The sequence below is a fragment of the Argentina silus genome, assembly GCF_951799395.1.
Source record: "Argentina silus genome assembly, chromosome: 15".
Classification (NCBI taxonomy): Eukaryota; Metazoa; Chordata; class Actinopteri; order Argentiniformes; family Argentinidae; genus Argentina; species Argentina silus.
In genome coordinates this window covers 12512274-12525938 of record NC_139669.1, presented here as the reverse complement: position 1 = coordinate 12525938, position 13665 = coordinate 12512274, and the positions used below count along the sequence as shown (strand labels likewise).

Genomic DNA, 13665 nt, shown 5'->3' with positions numbered 1-13665 from the left:
TTATTGGACTGTCAGTCCTTACATTCATAGACCTCTCTATGAATTTGAGAGTGGTTGCATTTCCCCAGCCCCAACCCTCAGCTTACCAAACAAAGTGGCAGATTCAGACTGTTGGGTGGAAGATTATTGGGCCTATAATGTTGCAATTTGTAAAGCGTAAGCTAATTGGTCAAGGGTTACATTAGTCAATTGTCTTGACTAATGAAAAAAAAATCGAACAATAAATCAATCTGTTGTCTACATTGCATTTGTAAGTAGAGAAATGCAATAATTTGGGTGTTTGTTGGAATAGTACATATGCCTGAGCACCATCAATTAGATAATATGATTCATATTGTTTCAATATCAAGATGTGCAGGAGGGCCCCATACAATTATAGACTATGATGTATGGACCAGGGGAGGCTGGTGGAGGTAAAAATGGGAGGACAGCCTCATTGTAGAGACCATTCTCCAATTTCTACCTCCACTAGCCTCCCCTGGTATGGACCTTGTATTGGACTACTGATCAGATGTATACTTTATGATAGAGAAGAGCCAAGCACAGATCTTGGGACATTTGTGGATCAACACAATGGGGTTAATGTGTATGACTGCAATCAAGAGGATGGCCCATGGTGTGGCAATGACACCCCTAGCACCAGACTGACTAGCACCAGACTAAGACCCATGGTAACACGTGTACTGTATACCAAATATAGCCAGGGTATTCTTAAATTGATGACTCAAAATGGAAGATGTTTTTCGCGGAAGTAATGAACTGTTAGGTAGAAGAAGTGAGGCTCTTATGTGAGAAATCAGACAACAGTGGAGTTTCCTTTCCGTTGCCGAAAAAAAAACAATCTGACTGATGTAGACAGGAAGTGGCCCAATGGGAAACAGGAAGTGCCTGAGACAATAGAGATTTTGAGGATTGGCCCAAGCTGCAGTCTTATGTATGAAAAAGGATACAGTTTCACATAAATGCTCCTTATCACAGCAGAAAAACAAACAATGCACTCCAAATGGGAATTTTTACTTCAGAATAAATATAGAAAAGTCACTCGTATATCTGAAGGTGTAAAATGAGGAGACCACTTCTCTTTATTTGACATACGCTGATATGAATGTGTTACACTTCTGAAAACATCACTGTGTAGTACACAGGTAATGTTTGGGAAAAAAAGGAATAACTTTATTAATAAGGAACAAATATTTGATATTCAGTAAAATACCAAAGACCAAAGAATGCCTGCATTAATGACATTTTAACTGCTTAACACATTTTTATGACCCCTGAGGTTATTACTTACTACTGAGGATTACTGATTTCTTTTTCAGGACACGGAGGAAATAAAATCGTCTCCTTCCCACTATTTTGCCATGCTGCCATCGGCCCACTGTGATTAGATGCTTCAGTAGGCCAATGTACAAAAGCACATTTGTCTTTGTGCATATGGTAATTCATTTCCTAACAAACTGACACATTCCATTGTTTTACCACTCACTGCTTCCAGAACCTGGGGGTTGGGGGGTGGGGGGGTATTCCAATGTTTCCCACTAGGAGGCACTGCAATACCTGTAAATAGTACACATGTCATCTTTGTGGTTGCTACCTTAGGTCCACCTCATTTCAAGTGAAAGCTAAGTCAAATCACATATTAAGATGAAAAGAAAAATGTAAGGACAATGACTCTTGAAATGGATGTTTGTTTAAGACAGTTACCACAAACCTGTAGCTTGTACTGTACTGTAGCTTTCACATTACTATTGGAAATACCAAGTGAGGATCTGGCCACTGGCACCAACCAAAGCTGTTTTTAGGTGTAATATCATAATATATGTTATCATCAAAAAAATATTGTATGATTCTTTCTTTTGAAGCTCAAAGCAGCTTATATATTGTATATTTCACTTTTTGGAGAATATTTCAGGTTCAATCCCAATTTGTCATGCTCTTAGAAGATATCCTGTTAAAAACACTCTTGACTGAATTCTTATCTACTAAATGCAATAAAACATTCTAGTGAGGGTCAAAAGTTACAGATCAAATTATAGTCGTACATGTGTACATACACTCTCTCACACACACACGCACACACACACACACACACAACACACCCATTTATGTACAGACAGTCAATTAATGAAAAGCTAGGTCTCCTCGTCATCACTGTGGTGTGCTTTCTCCTCACTTAAGCTGCTTTCATCAATGTTTTCCAGTGAATCGGCTCTCTGTAACGTCAGATCAGCGACGTTGATACACTGGAGGGTGTTCTGCTCTGGGTACATCCAGGGCTTCAGGTTAGGGTTGTGTTTCCGTTTCCACTCTGGATACTTCTGGCAAGCCTTGTAGATCTTTTTCATTGCCTGAAAAAAGAGCACACATAAAGGCACATACTGTATTCTTAAAGGTTATTGTTTAATTCAAGTGCATTACTCCACAAAATGCTGAATATGCTAGTGGTTTTGTAATCACAACAGTCAAAGTGAACTTGTAACTTGTATGTACTTCCTGATACCTCTAGATGGCAGCAGAGCTATCCATTAATTTCACTTTGCCCAACTGAGAATTGGAACATGGAACCTTTTGGTTTTTTTAGAGCAAACTCTCTCTAGTTACAAGTTTTTCTTGACAGTCTGGATATTACCTTTGGTGCTACAAATTGAGAGACTCTATTCACCACCCACTTTGGAAGGGAACCTGCAATTAAATTTAAAAAAAACATGAAATTAAGGAGCAATTACGCACAAACAAAATCATAGACTACAGTAAGTATACCAGCAAATATGGGTTATGGTTAGGGTCTATTTGTATTTCTTTTTTTATTTTAATTGGATGGATCTACACAACACATAGCATAGGAGTGGGACTCATCTTGACATAAGACAACTCTTGATGTCTGAAAACATATGACAAACTTGGATTTTGTAGTGAACTGTCCCTTTAAGAGCAGCGTACAGTAGTCTACAGGGGTATGATGATGATGATGTTGGAATCCCAGAAGTTCCGCACAGCTGGCTTAGTAAGCCATGAGTATAAGTACAGCAACGGAAGACATTCATTATCAATGTGATAGCTCAGAGTGGCATGGAGAAATGTGACATCAGCAAATTTATAAAACATGTCTCGCAGTCGTATACTTGGGGGCGGGGGGGGGGGGGGGGGGGGCATCAAAGACATCCGGACCCCTCACACTCAAGGCCAGAATTAGTTGACGTAATGTGAGGAGGGGGCCTACAAGGATTAATGATCACAAGAGATGAAAAGTGTAGTAAAATGCAATGGGTGAACTCTAACTACCATAAAGGCACCTTGAACATCTTGGATATACACGTATACAAGGGAGCTTTTGAAACATGATCTTGTCACTGTTTGATCTTCTTTGATTCCATCTAAGGCATATGTTTATGTACACAAAGAGACTCTTTCAGGGGGGTGAATTAAGGGAGTTGCAGCAAAACTGTGCTGGTATTACATAAACAGTTGACTCCGTGTTCTCATCCCCAAACACAATCATCCGTTTGTTTACATACAGCGTTGCCAGCATAGAGCTACACTGTAATATGTACTTGAAAACACGAGCTGTTATGTATATCATTTTTGACAGACTGTATACCAGTCAAAACGCTTACCTTTTGGATCGACCTGAGTTAAATAGTAGAGCGTGCAGCAGTTTGCTCCATTGGACTGGATCAGGTACCCAGTTAAAAGTGAAACTGCTCTCACATAGTCCTTTTTGGCTGGATGTTGCTGGAAAGGAAACCATTCAAATGAATGCATTATTTGTTAATCATGGGCTGAAAATTAAACCATACACAGTTCATACGATACTGCGTTTGGACCTCTCGATGACCCATGCCTCTTCTGTTTACAGTTAAAACTCGGCCCTAGTGTGGGTGGATGACCCACTTGCCGAGCCTCTAGCAGTGCTGCCTGACTGAGTCTTCCAAACATACTGTACTAATGGAATCTATTCTACAGTATTCACAGCCAGCATTGTGTGCAGAGCCGACATACCGGATGTTTGACAGAGTAGTTGATGATCAAGTAGTCATTGCCAAGAGGGAGCCAGGATCGCATTGTGACAAAGTCCCTGTTCTTCAAGGGACTTGGACATTTCCCTAAAGAGAAGATGGATGATTTAGTGCCACATTAAGTTGTTTCCATGTTCATACCATTATTTTTTATTCCCTTTATCCCTTAATGAAAAGAGCAATGATTAACATTGAAGCTCAATGATTAATAGCATTACTGCCCTATAAAATCTCTCGGGTCCTCTTCATCTGCCTATTGCGTGTTACACATACTGGCAAACTATACTATGGCATTTTGTTGTGTTTATATTGGGTACAGTATACTACTTGGAATGTAATATATTGTGTAATAAAACACAGCAAAGTTACAACAAATGAGGACTGTGGGATCGGAGGACATAAATCTGGTGGTGGATGACTTTGTGGCTTTGTGTGATGAGTCTTTGCTCCATCTTAATGTGTCAAAAACTAAAGACATGAACATTGATTTCAGAAAGTCACCACCAAGCCCACTGCCAACTGTTATTAAAGATGTTGACATTGACCTAGTGGATAGCTATACATATTTGGGTATTGTTCTTGAAAACAAACTGTGTTTCAAATCCCATGTTGACGCTACCTCTAAAAAGGTCCAGCAAATACTTTTTTTCCAGAGAAAAATTAACTCTTTTAACATTTCTACTGAGATGATGACTTTTACAGAAGTTTCATTGAATCTGTTCTTACATTTTGTATTACTGCTTGGTTTGGTAACCTAAATCTGTCCAGTAGGAACAGATTTGGAGGTCTTGTTAAGGTGGCCAGTAGGATCTCAGGGGGGAGTCAGGCTTTTGGACATTTACAACAGGCAGGTCCTTAGGAGGGCTAATGCTATATTGTTCTGCCAGGACCATCCACTCCGGAGGGAGTTTGAGATTGTCACGCCCTCCACTTCCTCCTAGTCTGTGCCAGTGTCTCCCTGTCTGTCTGTGTCTGTCTGTGTCTGTCTGTCTGTGTGTGGGCGTGACCAGGCTCCGGTTCTCGTTTCCCATCATCATCTCCACCTGCCCGATCTACACACCTGCTGTCCATCAACTCATCACCATGCTGTATTTAAACCCCGGCTTCCCATCCACTCATCGCCAGATCTTTGTTTAGTGTTCTTACATGTTAGTCTTGTTCTCGGCCGCTTAGTCTTATAGATACTTGGTGTTCGTGTTTGTACTCTGTTTTGATCATCTTTTCTTTATGCTCCAGAAACCCTACCTGGTTATCCACCTGTCTGCCTGTCCGACTGTCAGGCAGCCTGCCCACACTACCCGCCTGCCCTGCCTGCCTAGTCTAACTGCGCTGCCTGCCAAACCTGCCCTATGGGCCCCCTGCCCTGTCTGTCTGCCTATCTGCCTGCTCTACCTGCCTGCTTGCCCTACCCCGTTTGCCATCCCCCCTGCTGGTCCCGTTCCCTGCTTATCCCTCATTAAATACCTTATTTTACATCTGTGTCCGCGCCTGGGTTCATTAGATCTGACCGTAACAGAGCTTTTGCCCTCAGGCCGTCGTTTCAGGGCACCTGTTAGGAGGACTAAAAGATTTCATGTTTCCTTCATCCCAAGTGTTATTGATATGCTTAATGGCAAATAGCACTTTGGCTGTATTCCTTGTACTACCCCTGCACATTTTGCACACTTGCACTTTTTGTACTTAGTATGAATTTCCATTTCTCTGAACTAGCTCTGCCATTTATTGTGTTGATGTTGTTGTGATGTTGTCCTTTTTGTATTCTGTCTTTGTGAACCCTGGCTGCAAAACTAATTTCCCCTAGGGGATAATAAAGAAACCTTGAACCGTAAACCTTCAATCTCTAATGTTGCCTCTCTGTGGGATGTTATGTCACAGGCCTGGCCAGGCTCGCCTCACCACCATAACTCTTCATATGCTTGCCAGATCATTACTGAAGAAAGCTCTCCACATGACAAAAGCTGCTGCCATAAAAGTCTTCTTATTGATTCCCTGCACTGCTTTGCTGTAGAATCAGTTGATATTATGCGTTTATAGTGAGTTACAGTTTTGTTCCTCTGTTATCTCTTCAGCTCTGTAGTCATTGGACCTTGACAACCAGACTGCTTACAGTATCGACACCCACGCACATGCACACGCACACACGCACACATACACACACACACACACACACACGCGCACACACATACACTTCAAGTGCTATGATGATCCCCATCTCTAATGAGACATATGCCTTTTCCTGCTACTGATGCTATTCTTTACATGTCTTGAATATTAATAGAATTCCAGGAGGAGGCTTATGAATAAAAAATGTGACACTCACAGGAGTAATATCCTACGTCCGCGTTGACAGTAAGCCTCCCAATATCATACGTGTCAATCATGTTGCTGTCCCACTTCCTCCTGTAACTTGAGTCATGAAGGACATCGTACAGGGTCTCCGCTGTGACGTCCTTGCACACTATTCTCATCTAAAAGGAACAACAAAGAGAGAAGGTTATATTTCAGTATTGGATTGATGATTCTGATACCAAGGAAGAACATAATACTATGAATGGTGTAAATTATTTGCATTACCTTTCTAGTTCAATTTACTGTAACTGAGCTCTTGCCTCTAAAGCATTAACTCACCTACTGTACAGTACAAAGCAATGATGTTTAGAACGATGTGGGACATACAGTACTATGAACAAGAGAATGGACATTAACACTTTTCAGAAGCTTTATGTTATGCTGAACACATTGGTGTTTGGCATGTTAGGTTAAGTATCGATCATATATATCTACATATCTACAGTATATCAGTGTTGTAGAGAAAACCGCCAACCTTCAACCAGTGGAGGTAGAAACTGGAGGACAGGCTCATTGTAATGCCCCTGCCTTCAAAAACAATAATTCAAATGAATTCCAAGAGGGAATGCGGTGCACCACCATTACATTTAATTGATGTGTAGAGGAAGTTGGATGGGTTACATAATACCTGTGCGACCATATAATGTATACAAAAACATTCCAATAATCAAACTAAAATCCGCTACATTCAACTATTGGTCTCATCAGCCATATTCAAATGATTGCCTTAGAGCCATTAAATTGAAGCTCTATTTTGGTTCAGTCCTTTTCTTGGAGGTGCTTGTTACTTTGAGGTTTTAACCATGTGAATTTGAATGGGCCTTGCTGCAAGGACATCATATTACATTACTGTGGAAATAGGTAAATAATTGGATTTCACCCTGGGTGTGATGCATCAGTGAGTGAGTATATACAGTATATACAGTGAAACGGAACGTATACAGTTCTGCACAATAGCAGTGTGGGATATTTGCCCTCAAGACTTTCCCTCCATTTGGGTTTGCAAGATGAAAGATTGAAGGGCCTGCTTGTTACGATTTAGGTGTTTGTATAGAATCATGAAATCACAAGAGTTGCTATAGAGTTGTAAAAGTTTCTTCAATCTCCTCATTGCCTTTGTTCACGTGAGTTGAAGCTCTGACGGCGACTAATTCCAAGTGAATCAAGAAGATCTTCAGTGGGAGAGTGTTTGATTTGGATGATGTAATGGACAAAGGACCATCTGAGTGATGAATGGACAAAAACAGAATTCAAAATTGACTAAATATACGTAAGAGGGGTTGCTGTCGCGGAAGAATGATGTTCTTTCCACTACAAATCATACAAGATTGCTTTCTTTGAACGGTGAACTGTATGCATACATATATATCTATTTAATGTACTCCCATGTCAGGTGCAATGCGATCAGACATTGAGTGGGTCAGTGTAGCAAATGCTCCGTGTAACTCAATCAGCAGAGCCCTGGTGTTAGCTGAATCATTCATGAGCCACCCCCGTCCAACCCCAGCCTCAACTGTTGCCTCCCCATTTCCACTGAGTTCCTTGGAACCAACGCTTGTTAGACCCATCTGAATGGAATGTCGTCAATGCCTGTGATCACTAAATTATTCATAGCAAGAAGCGCATCACTGCCCCAGAAAGCTCATTAATTATTAAGAGAGGTCTATCATCTCTTTTTGTCAATGTTCTAAATGTCTAAATAATTTTCCAATTCAGCAATTAAACCACCCAAAACAAATGCTAATACCATGTCTTTCCCTTGTTCTTACCCCCAACCACCCCACACCCCCCTCTTCATATTTGACATGGGGTCAACTGAAGTTCTTTCAGAAATGGTTCTTCCCCTTTAGTCCTTAGGGGACGACTCAGGTTTCCTCATTGCTGCTAGCCATTACCACAGTTTTCCGCTCTTAATTTTTCAGGACGTCTCATGGGTGCACCTCATCTCAGAGACCTGCCTTTTCTTTCTGACACCAAAGCACCAGAGGCTTCTGCAGTTGCATGGTCTGTGAACTCTTCTAGTCTTACGTCTTGTCCAGCTGCCATTCACAGGCCCAATGGGCAATACAACACCTATGGCATAATGTCGATGTGAAGTATGTTTTATTTTCCCCCTAAGGACTCTAGTTTGAGGAACATCTTGCTTGGACCACAGCTTAGCCTAATAACTACATTGCTTAGAAATTGTAGGAGGAACCTCCTGACCTCTAAATATGATACAACTATCATTCACACTTTACATTAAGTTGCCCCTACACCTGTGCTGTAACTCTGTAATTACACTTGTGACACCATTGTATTAAAGGTACAGTATGTAGATTTGAGCTTTAAAATAGTGCTAAATGGCCATGATGAATCTGTAGCGATCCAGGAATCGCAGGAGATCGCATGATAAAGAATGTTCAGTGGAGAGTGCTGTTTCAGTCCAAACAAAGCACTTTCCAAAATCTGTCGTGATTGGGCACTGGCCTTTGCGTACCATCTGTACATTTTGTTTGTTTACATGGATATGCACACATTTGCTGCTATTAGAAAACGTAGCATATTGTACGATCTCAATTTTGTTGTGTTGCCCAAAAAAACCATTTCTGTTACAGTATATTTGTAATTTTCTGAATTTCCATAGTAATGAAGTTGAGTGGGTTATGTTATTACACAAGTGGAATATGGACTGTTTAAAAACACAAATCGCTTAACTCCATATGCTATGTAATTACCTAATGATTATGTAACAACATGTGTATACAATGTTGTTACTACAGTAATTACAATGTTACTACACAGGTATAGGGGCAACTTAATATAGACTATTACCCAACTGTCAAATGTAGAGAGTCAAATTAGAAATTAAATAAGGTTAAATTCTGGGACTGAAGAGTATCTCATAACATGAGTATCTTTTGAGAAAACTCTATTATATTAATCTAGAAGGACACATTACAATAACACTTCACCTTTACAACCTCATTCACTGAACATGAAATTTGAAGACTGAATATGAGGCTCTAAGTCATTTCCATAGTCGCATACTCATTAGGCTAATAACTGCTCTCACCAAGCCTCTCTGCAAGATGTGAAAACTCTGCAGTTATCTTGTGGGTGTTCCAGTGTGAGGCTACTACAGCAGACACAGCAGAAGCGGAGAATGCTCCAGGGTTGAGCTTCTGAGGGAGGACACTGCGTAGGAACACAGCAGTGGAGGCTGGTGGAGGTAGAAATCGGAGGACGGGCTCAATGTAATGCATGGAATGGAATGAGGAATGGTAGGACTGGTATCAAATATTGATACCATTCCTCATTCCATGCATTACAATGAGCACATCCTCCGATTTCTACCTCCACCAGCCTCCGCTGGAACACAGGGTACTCTGCAGCACACCAAGTGATGGAGAACCACCCCCACTTCTCATTGAACTGAGTGCCACACTAATATGGTTAAAAGACCAGCTGCCTCTGTAATAACTCATGGCTGACTGCAATTTTGGGCACCTTAACAAGGCAAGCAAAGCTTTAATCCTAATAATAATAATAATAATTAATAATTCATTGCATTTACTTAGCACCTTTCTGGACACCCAAAGCACTCACATTGTAAAGGGGAGAACTACCAGTGTGTAGCACCCACTTGGAAATATAGATTAGATTTACTTTAGATTATCTTTTAATATGCAAATACTTTAATTTAAAAACATTTCAGGGACACATTTATGACTATCCCATGCTAACCTATAACCACAGCAACAGCATTCTTATGTACATGCTCTTGCTCTGGCCCTGTGGTTCTGAAGGGTTTCTCTGCATAATTTTATCCAAAGCAACTTACAATAAGTATTTGTCTAAAGTAAGTGAATCAAATATACATCAGTATGTAAAACCTGCTTGATACTTTTCATGTTAAAGTTACCCTGGTACTCCAGTCTAGTCTACCAAATCTGTAGACCAGATGACACATTAAAGACAACCCTTAAGATGCAATGTCACTAATGACAATTTGCTCTTGTTGAGCAAAGTGGTATGTTGAGCACTTTGATATTTGTAATAAGAACCATAGTGGACAAGTATCAGAGTATTTGAAAGGCATTTTAAGTAATGAGTGTGTAGCTTAATTAAGGAGTGTTTAACACATCTGTTTGCAAGAAACAGTTAGCAGAACTGCTGTATATTGGCCAATAAAAGCAACAATCAAAAGACAAGACAAGTCAAGTTTACTACAGCTATAAACTCAATAATATTAGAATTAAACAAAAGCATTATATAGCCTACCTACTGTAATATGTATATTTGATTATGTTATACTATATAATGGCTGTAATGAATCTGATCAGTCGTTAAACAAACGATATACAGAAATTGCAGTAGACTCTCTCTCTCTCTTGGTGTTCCCACCTCCAATTTCCACTCCGCAGTGCAGTGCTCTGCTCTCCTCAACGCCAGAAAACTCGACGCTCTAGGAATACACTTGCCTTTAGTTTCTGGATAGTTTTGCATTCTTCATCGCTGCACCACACGGTCGTAGATCCCTTGTTGTAGCGGGCAGTCCATCCATTGTGGTTCTCGCATTGCTCTTTGAAAGAGATGAAATCCGTATCATCCGGAATCTGGACAGGCATTTTCTTTTACCCTTGCTGCAATGTGGCACTGGTACAAACTGAATCAGCTAGAGACTGACGAAAGACGAAAGAGCACAGTAATCCCCTTTTGCATTCGATCTCCGGTTTCTTTGTTACGCTCCCACTGCACTGCTGACTTCGTTGTCGGTGTCACACAAAGTGATTGCCAGTGATAGTTATTTTTATTTAGTTCCAAGAAAACGATTTGTTTGAGCAATGACTATTTCAGAAGAAGTTTTAGCGGCAGTCCCGTTTATACTAGTAGGCCTACCTACTTTCAGCAGGTGCTTCGATTGCGGTTCCCGCTCTCTATCACTCGTCACAGTGATGGAGCGCAAATAAATAGGTAAAGCGTCACGTAACCGATATCTCGTTTTCAGGTGAGGTAGTCTACAGTGTACACGACCTCGCACGTAGTCAGACTGACAGATGAACAACAGATCAGGTGTCATATGGAGCGGTTTTCCGTGGCTAGGTTGTTGTCTCTCTAATTGCCAACCGGTGGGGGTGGGTGAAAAAGCGCAAGATCACAGCTTGAGTTCAGCTTGCCATATGCTTTAATACTGTATTGCTGCATGCTCATTCATTCCTCCTGCACATACCAAGACTGGGCACTTTTATTGTAAATTAAAGGAGACCGGGGGGCAATTGTACCAATGTTTGCAATTAACTCTATTACTCGGAGACCACTCAGTCGAGACCAGTCTTTTTTATATATAAGAAACCTACATCTGTTATAATCATTCATACCATTTATAGGTCTCTATAGATGACGGTGTAACACCTACAAAATAGACCAAATAAACTCACTTAGCTCCCAAAATGTTTTGCTGTTGTATAGTTCCTCGTGTTCCCAGTCAAGACAGTGTAGAGACATCAAATAAGTATAACTAGAGGCATTTTACGGCTCTGTAATCATATAGGTCCAAACTATACTCAGACCATAACGTTTACAACTTTATTTGCACTCTACAATTCTAAGGCTATCAAAAGATAGATTTTTGTATAACTCATACCATCTCAAAGTTAAAATAACTAGTTTTCGTCTTAAAGCTGCTTGATTTAAGGGAAATGTAACATTGTGTTACAGTCGCCCTGACCCTAACAGTCATGACAAAACCTCATGTACGAGCAAAACACAAAAACATGTCCATGTTTAGCCAACAATGATCATAAACATATTGATTTGGATATAAAAACTGGATGGTATTGAAAACATACAGGTGGTGGAAAAAGTTACATTTACCCCTCAAAAACGACTTTTTCCAATAAAACCTGCAGATGGTGAGATATTTGACGAACTGTGCAGTGTGTCCAATGCATTGCAGTGTGTCCAGTGTCCAATGCATTTTATTGACCAATGGGTAAAATAATATGTTAATTGTGTACTGTAGATTCAGTAATCCTCCTAAGAAAGCCAATGATGAGTGAGTGAAGTTCAGCGTTTCTGGGATGTACTCTACAGGAGTTATTTCATATTTGCACAGAAGCTACTTTTCTTTGCCACTTTCATTTGTATTGTACCAACTGGAGTGAATCAAAAAGATCAAATATGATTTCAGGATATAGGCTACCAGAAGAGGGCACTCATCAACCTACAGTTTGAGTACAAACATGAGGCTGACCCATGTCACCTCGAGACATTTGCCTAGTAACCTGACCCAACTACAAGCACAAAGCTACACTTGTGCTATAGCGATTACACTCAAAATATACACTCACTGAACACTTTATTAGGAACACCTGTACACCTTCTCATGGTGGAGGTGGTGTAATGGTGTGGGGAATGGTTTCTTGGCACACTTTAGGCCCGTTAATACCAATCAATCATTGCTTGAATGCCTATTTGAGTATTTTTGCTGACCATGTGCATCCCTTCATGGCCACAATTTACCCATCTTCTAATGGCTACTTCCAGCATGATAATGCACCATATCACAAAGCAAAAGTCGTCTCAAACTGGTTTCATGAACATGACAATGAGTTCAGTGTTCTTCAGTGGCCTTCCCAATCACCAGATCTGAATCCAATAGAACACCTTTGGGATGTGGCAGAACGGGAGATTCACAGCTTGAAAGTGCACCTGAAAAATCTACAGGAATTGCTTGATGCAATCACGTCATCATGGACCAGAATCTCAAAGGAATATTTCCAACATCTTGTGGAATCAATGCTGTGAAGAATTGAGGCTGTTTTGGGAACAACCCAGCATTAGTATAGTGTTCCTAATAAAGTGTTCGGTGAGTGTACGTCACTAACTGGACAGACAACACAAGGGGTGGCAGGGGAGGTGGAGGCAGAAATCGTCGGACGTGCTCATTGTAATGCATGGAATTGATTGAGGAGTGGTATCCATGCATCGCAATGAGTCCGTCCTCCAATTTCTGCCTCCACCAGCCTCTGCTGGACTACACAATACGATCTTAGCTGTAGGCTGCATCCGAGACCTTGATTCATGAGAGGCACATCAATTCCTTGCCAAACCAGATACAATGCTAAACAGATAAACACTGAAAACAGCTCTAATGAGCAATGTCAAGAAGAATGCCTGGCAATAACAAAGAGACCTTGTGCCATTCCGAAGGATGTGTGGACCATGATGCAGTTTTTGGCATGCCATGTTGATTCAAGAGATAGTACAGGATGCCACTTAAAAATAAAATTTGTACTGTGGGATTGTTTAGAGGACA

The 13665-nt window shown here is 40.7% G+C and overlaps 1 protein-coding gene across 1 annotated transcript; it reads right to left on the bottom strand.

Moving 5' to 3' along the window:
• Positions 1 to 1055: 1055 nt before the first annotated feature.
• stard15 (StAR-related lipid transfer (START) domain containing 15) lies at positions 1056 to 11221 on the bottom strand. Its single transcript, XM_083685892.1, has 6 exons — positions 10829 to 11221; positions 6337 to 6484; positions 4000 to 4103; positions 3615 to 3732; positions 2630 to 2682; positions 1056 to 2348 (listed from the first exon to the last, which is right to left on the bottom strand). The coding sequence occupies exons 1-6, from the start codon at positions 10973 to 10975 to the stop codon at positions 2133 to 2135; spliced, it is 786 nt and encodes a 261-aa protein (XP_083542018.1). The 5' UTR covers positions 10976 to 11221; the 3' UTR covers positions 1056 to 2132.
• Positions 11222 to 13665: the final 2444 nt, after the last annotated feature.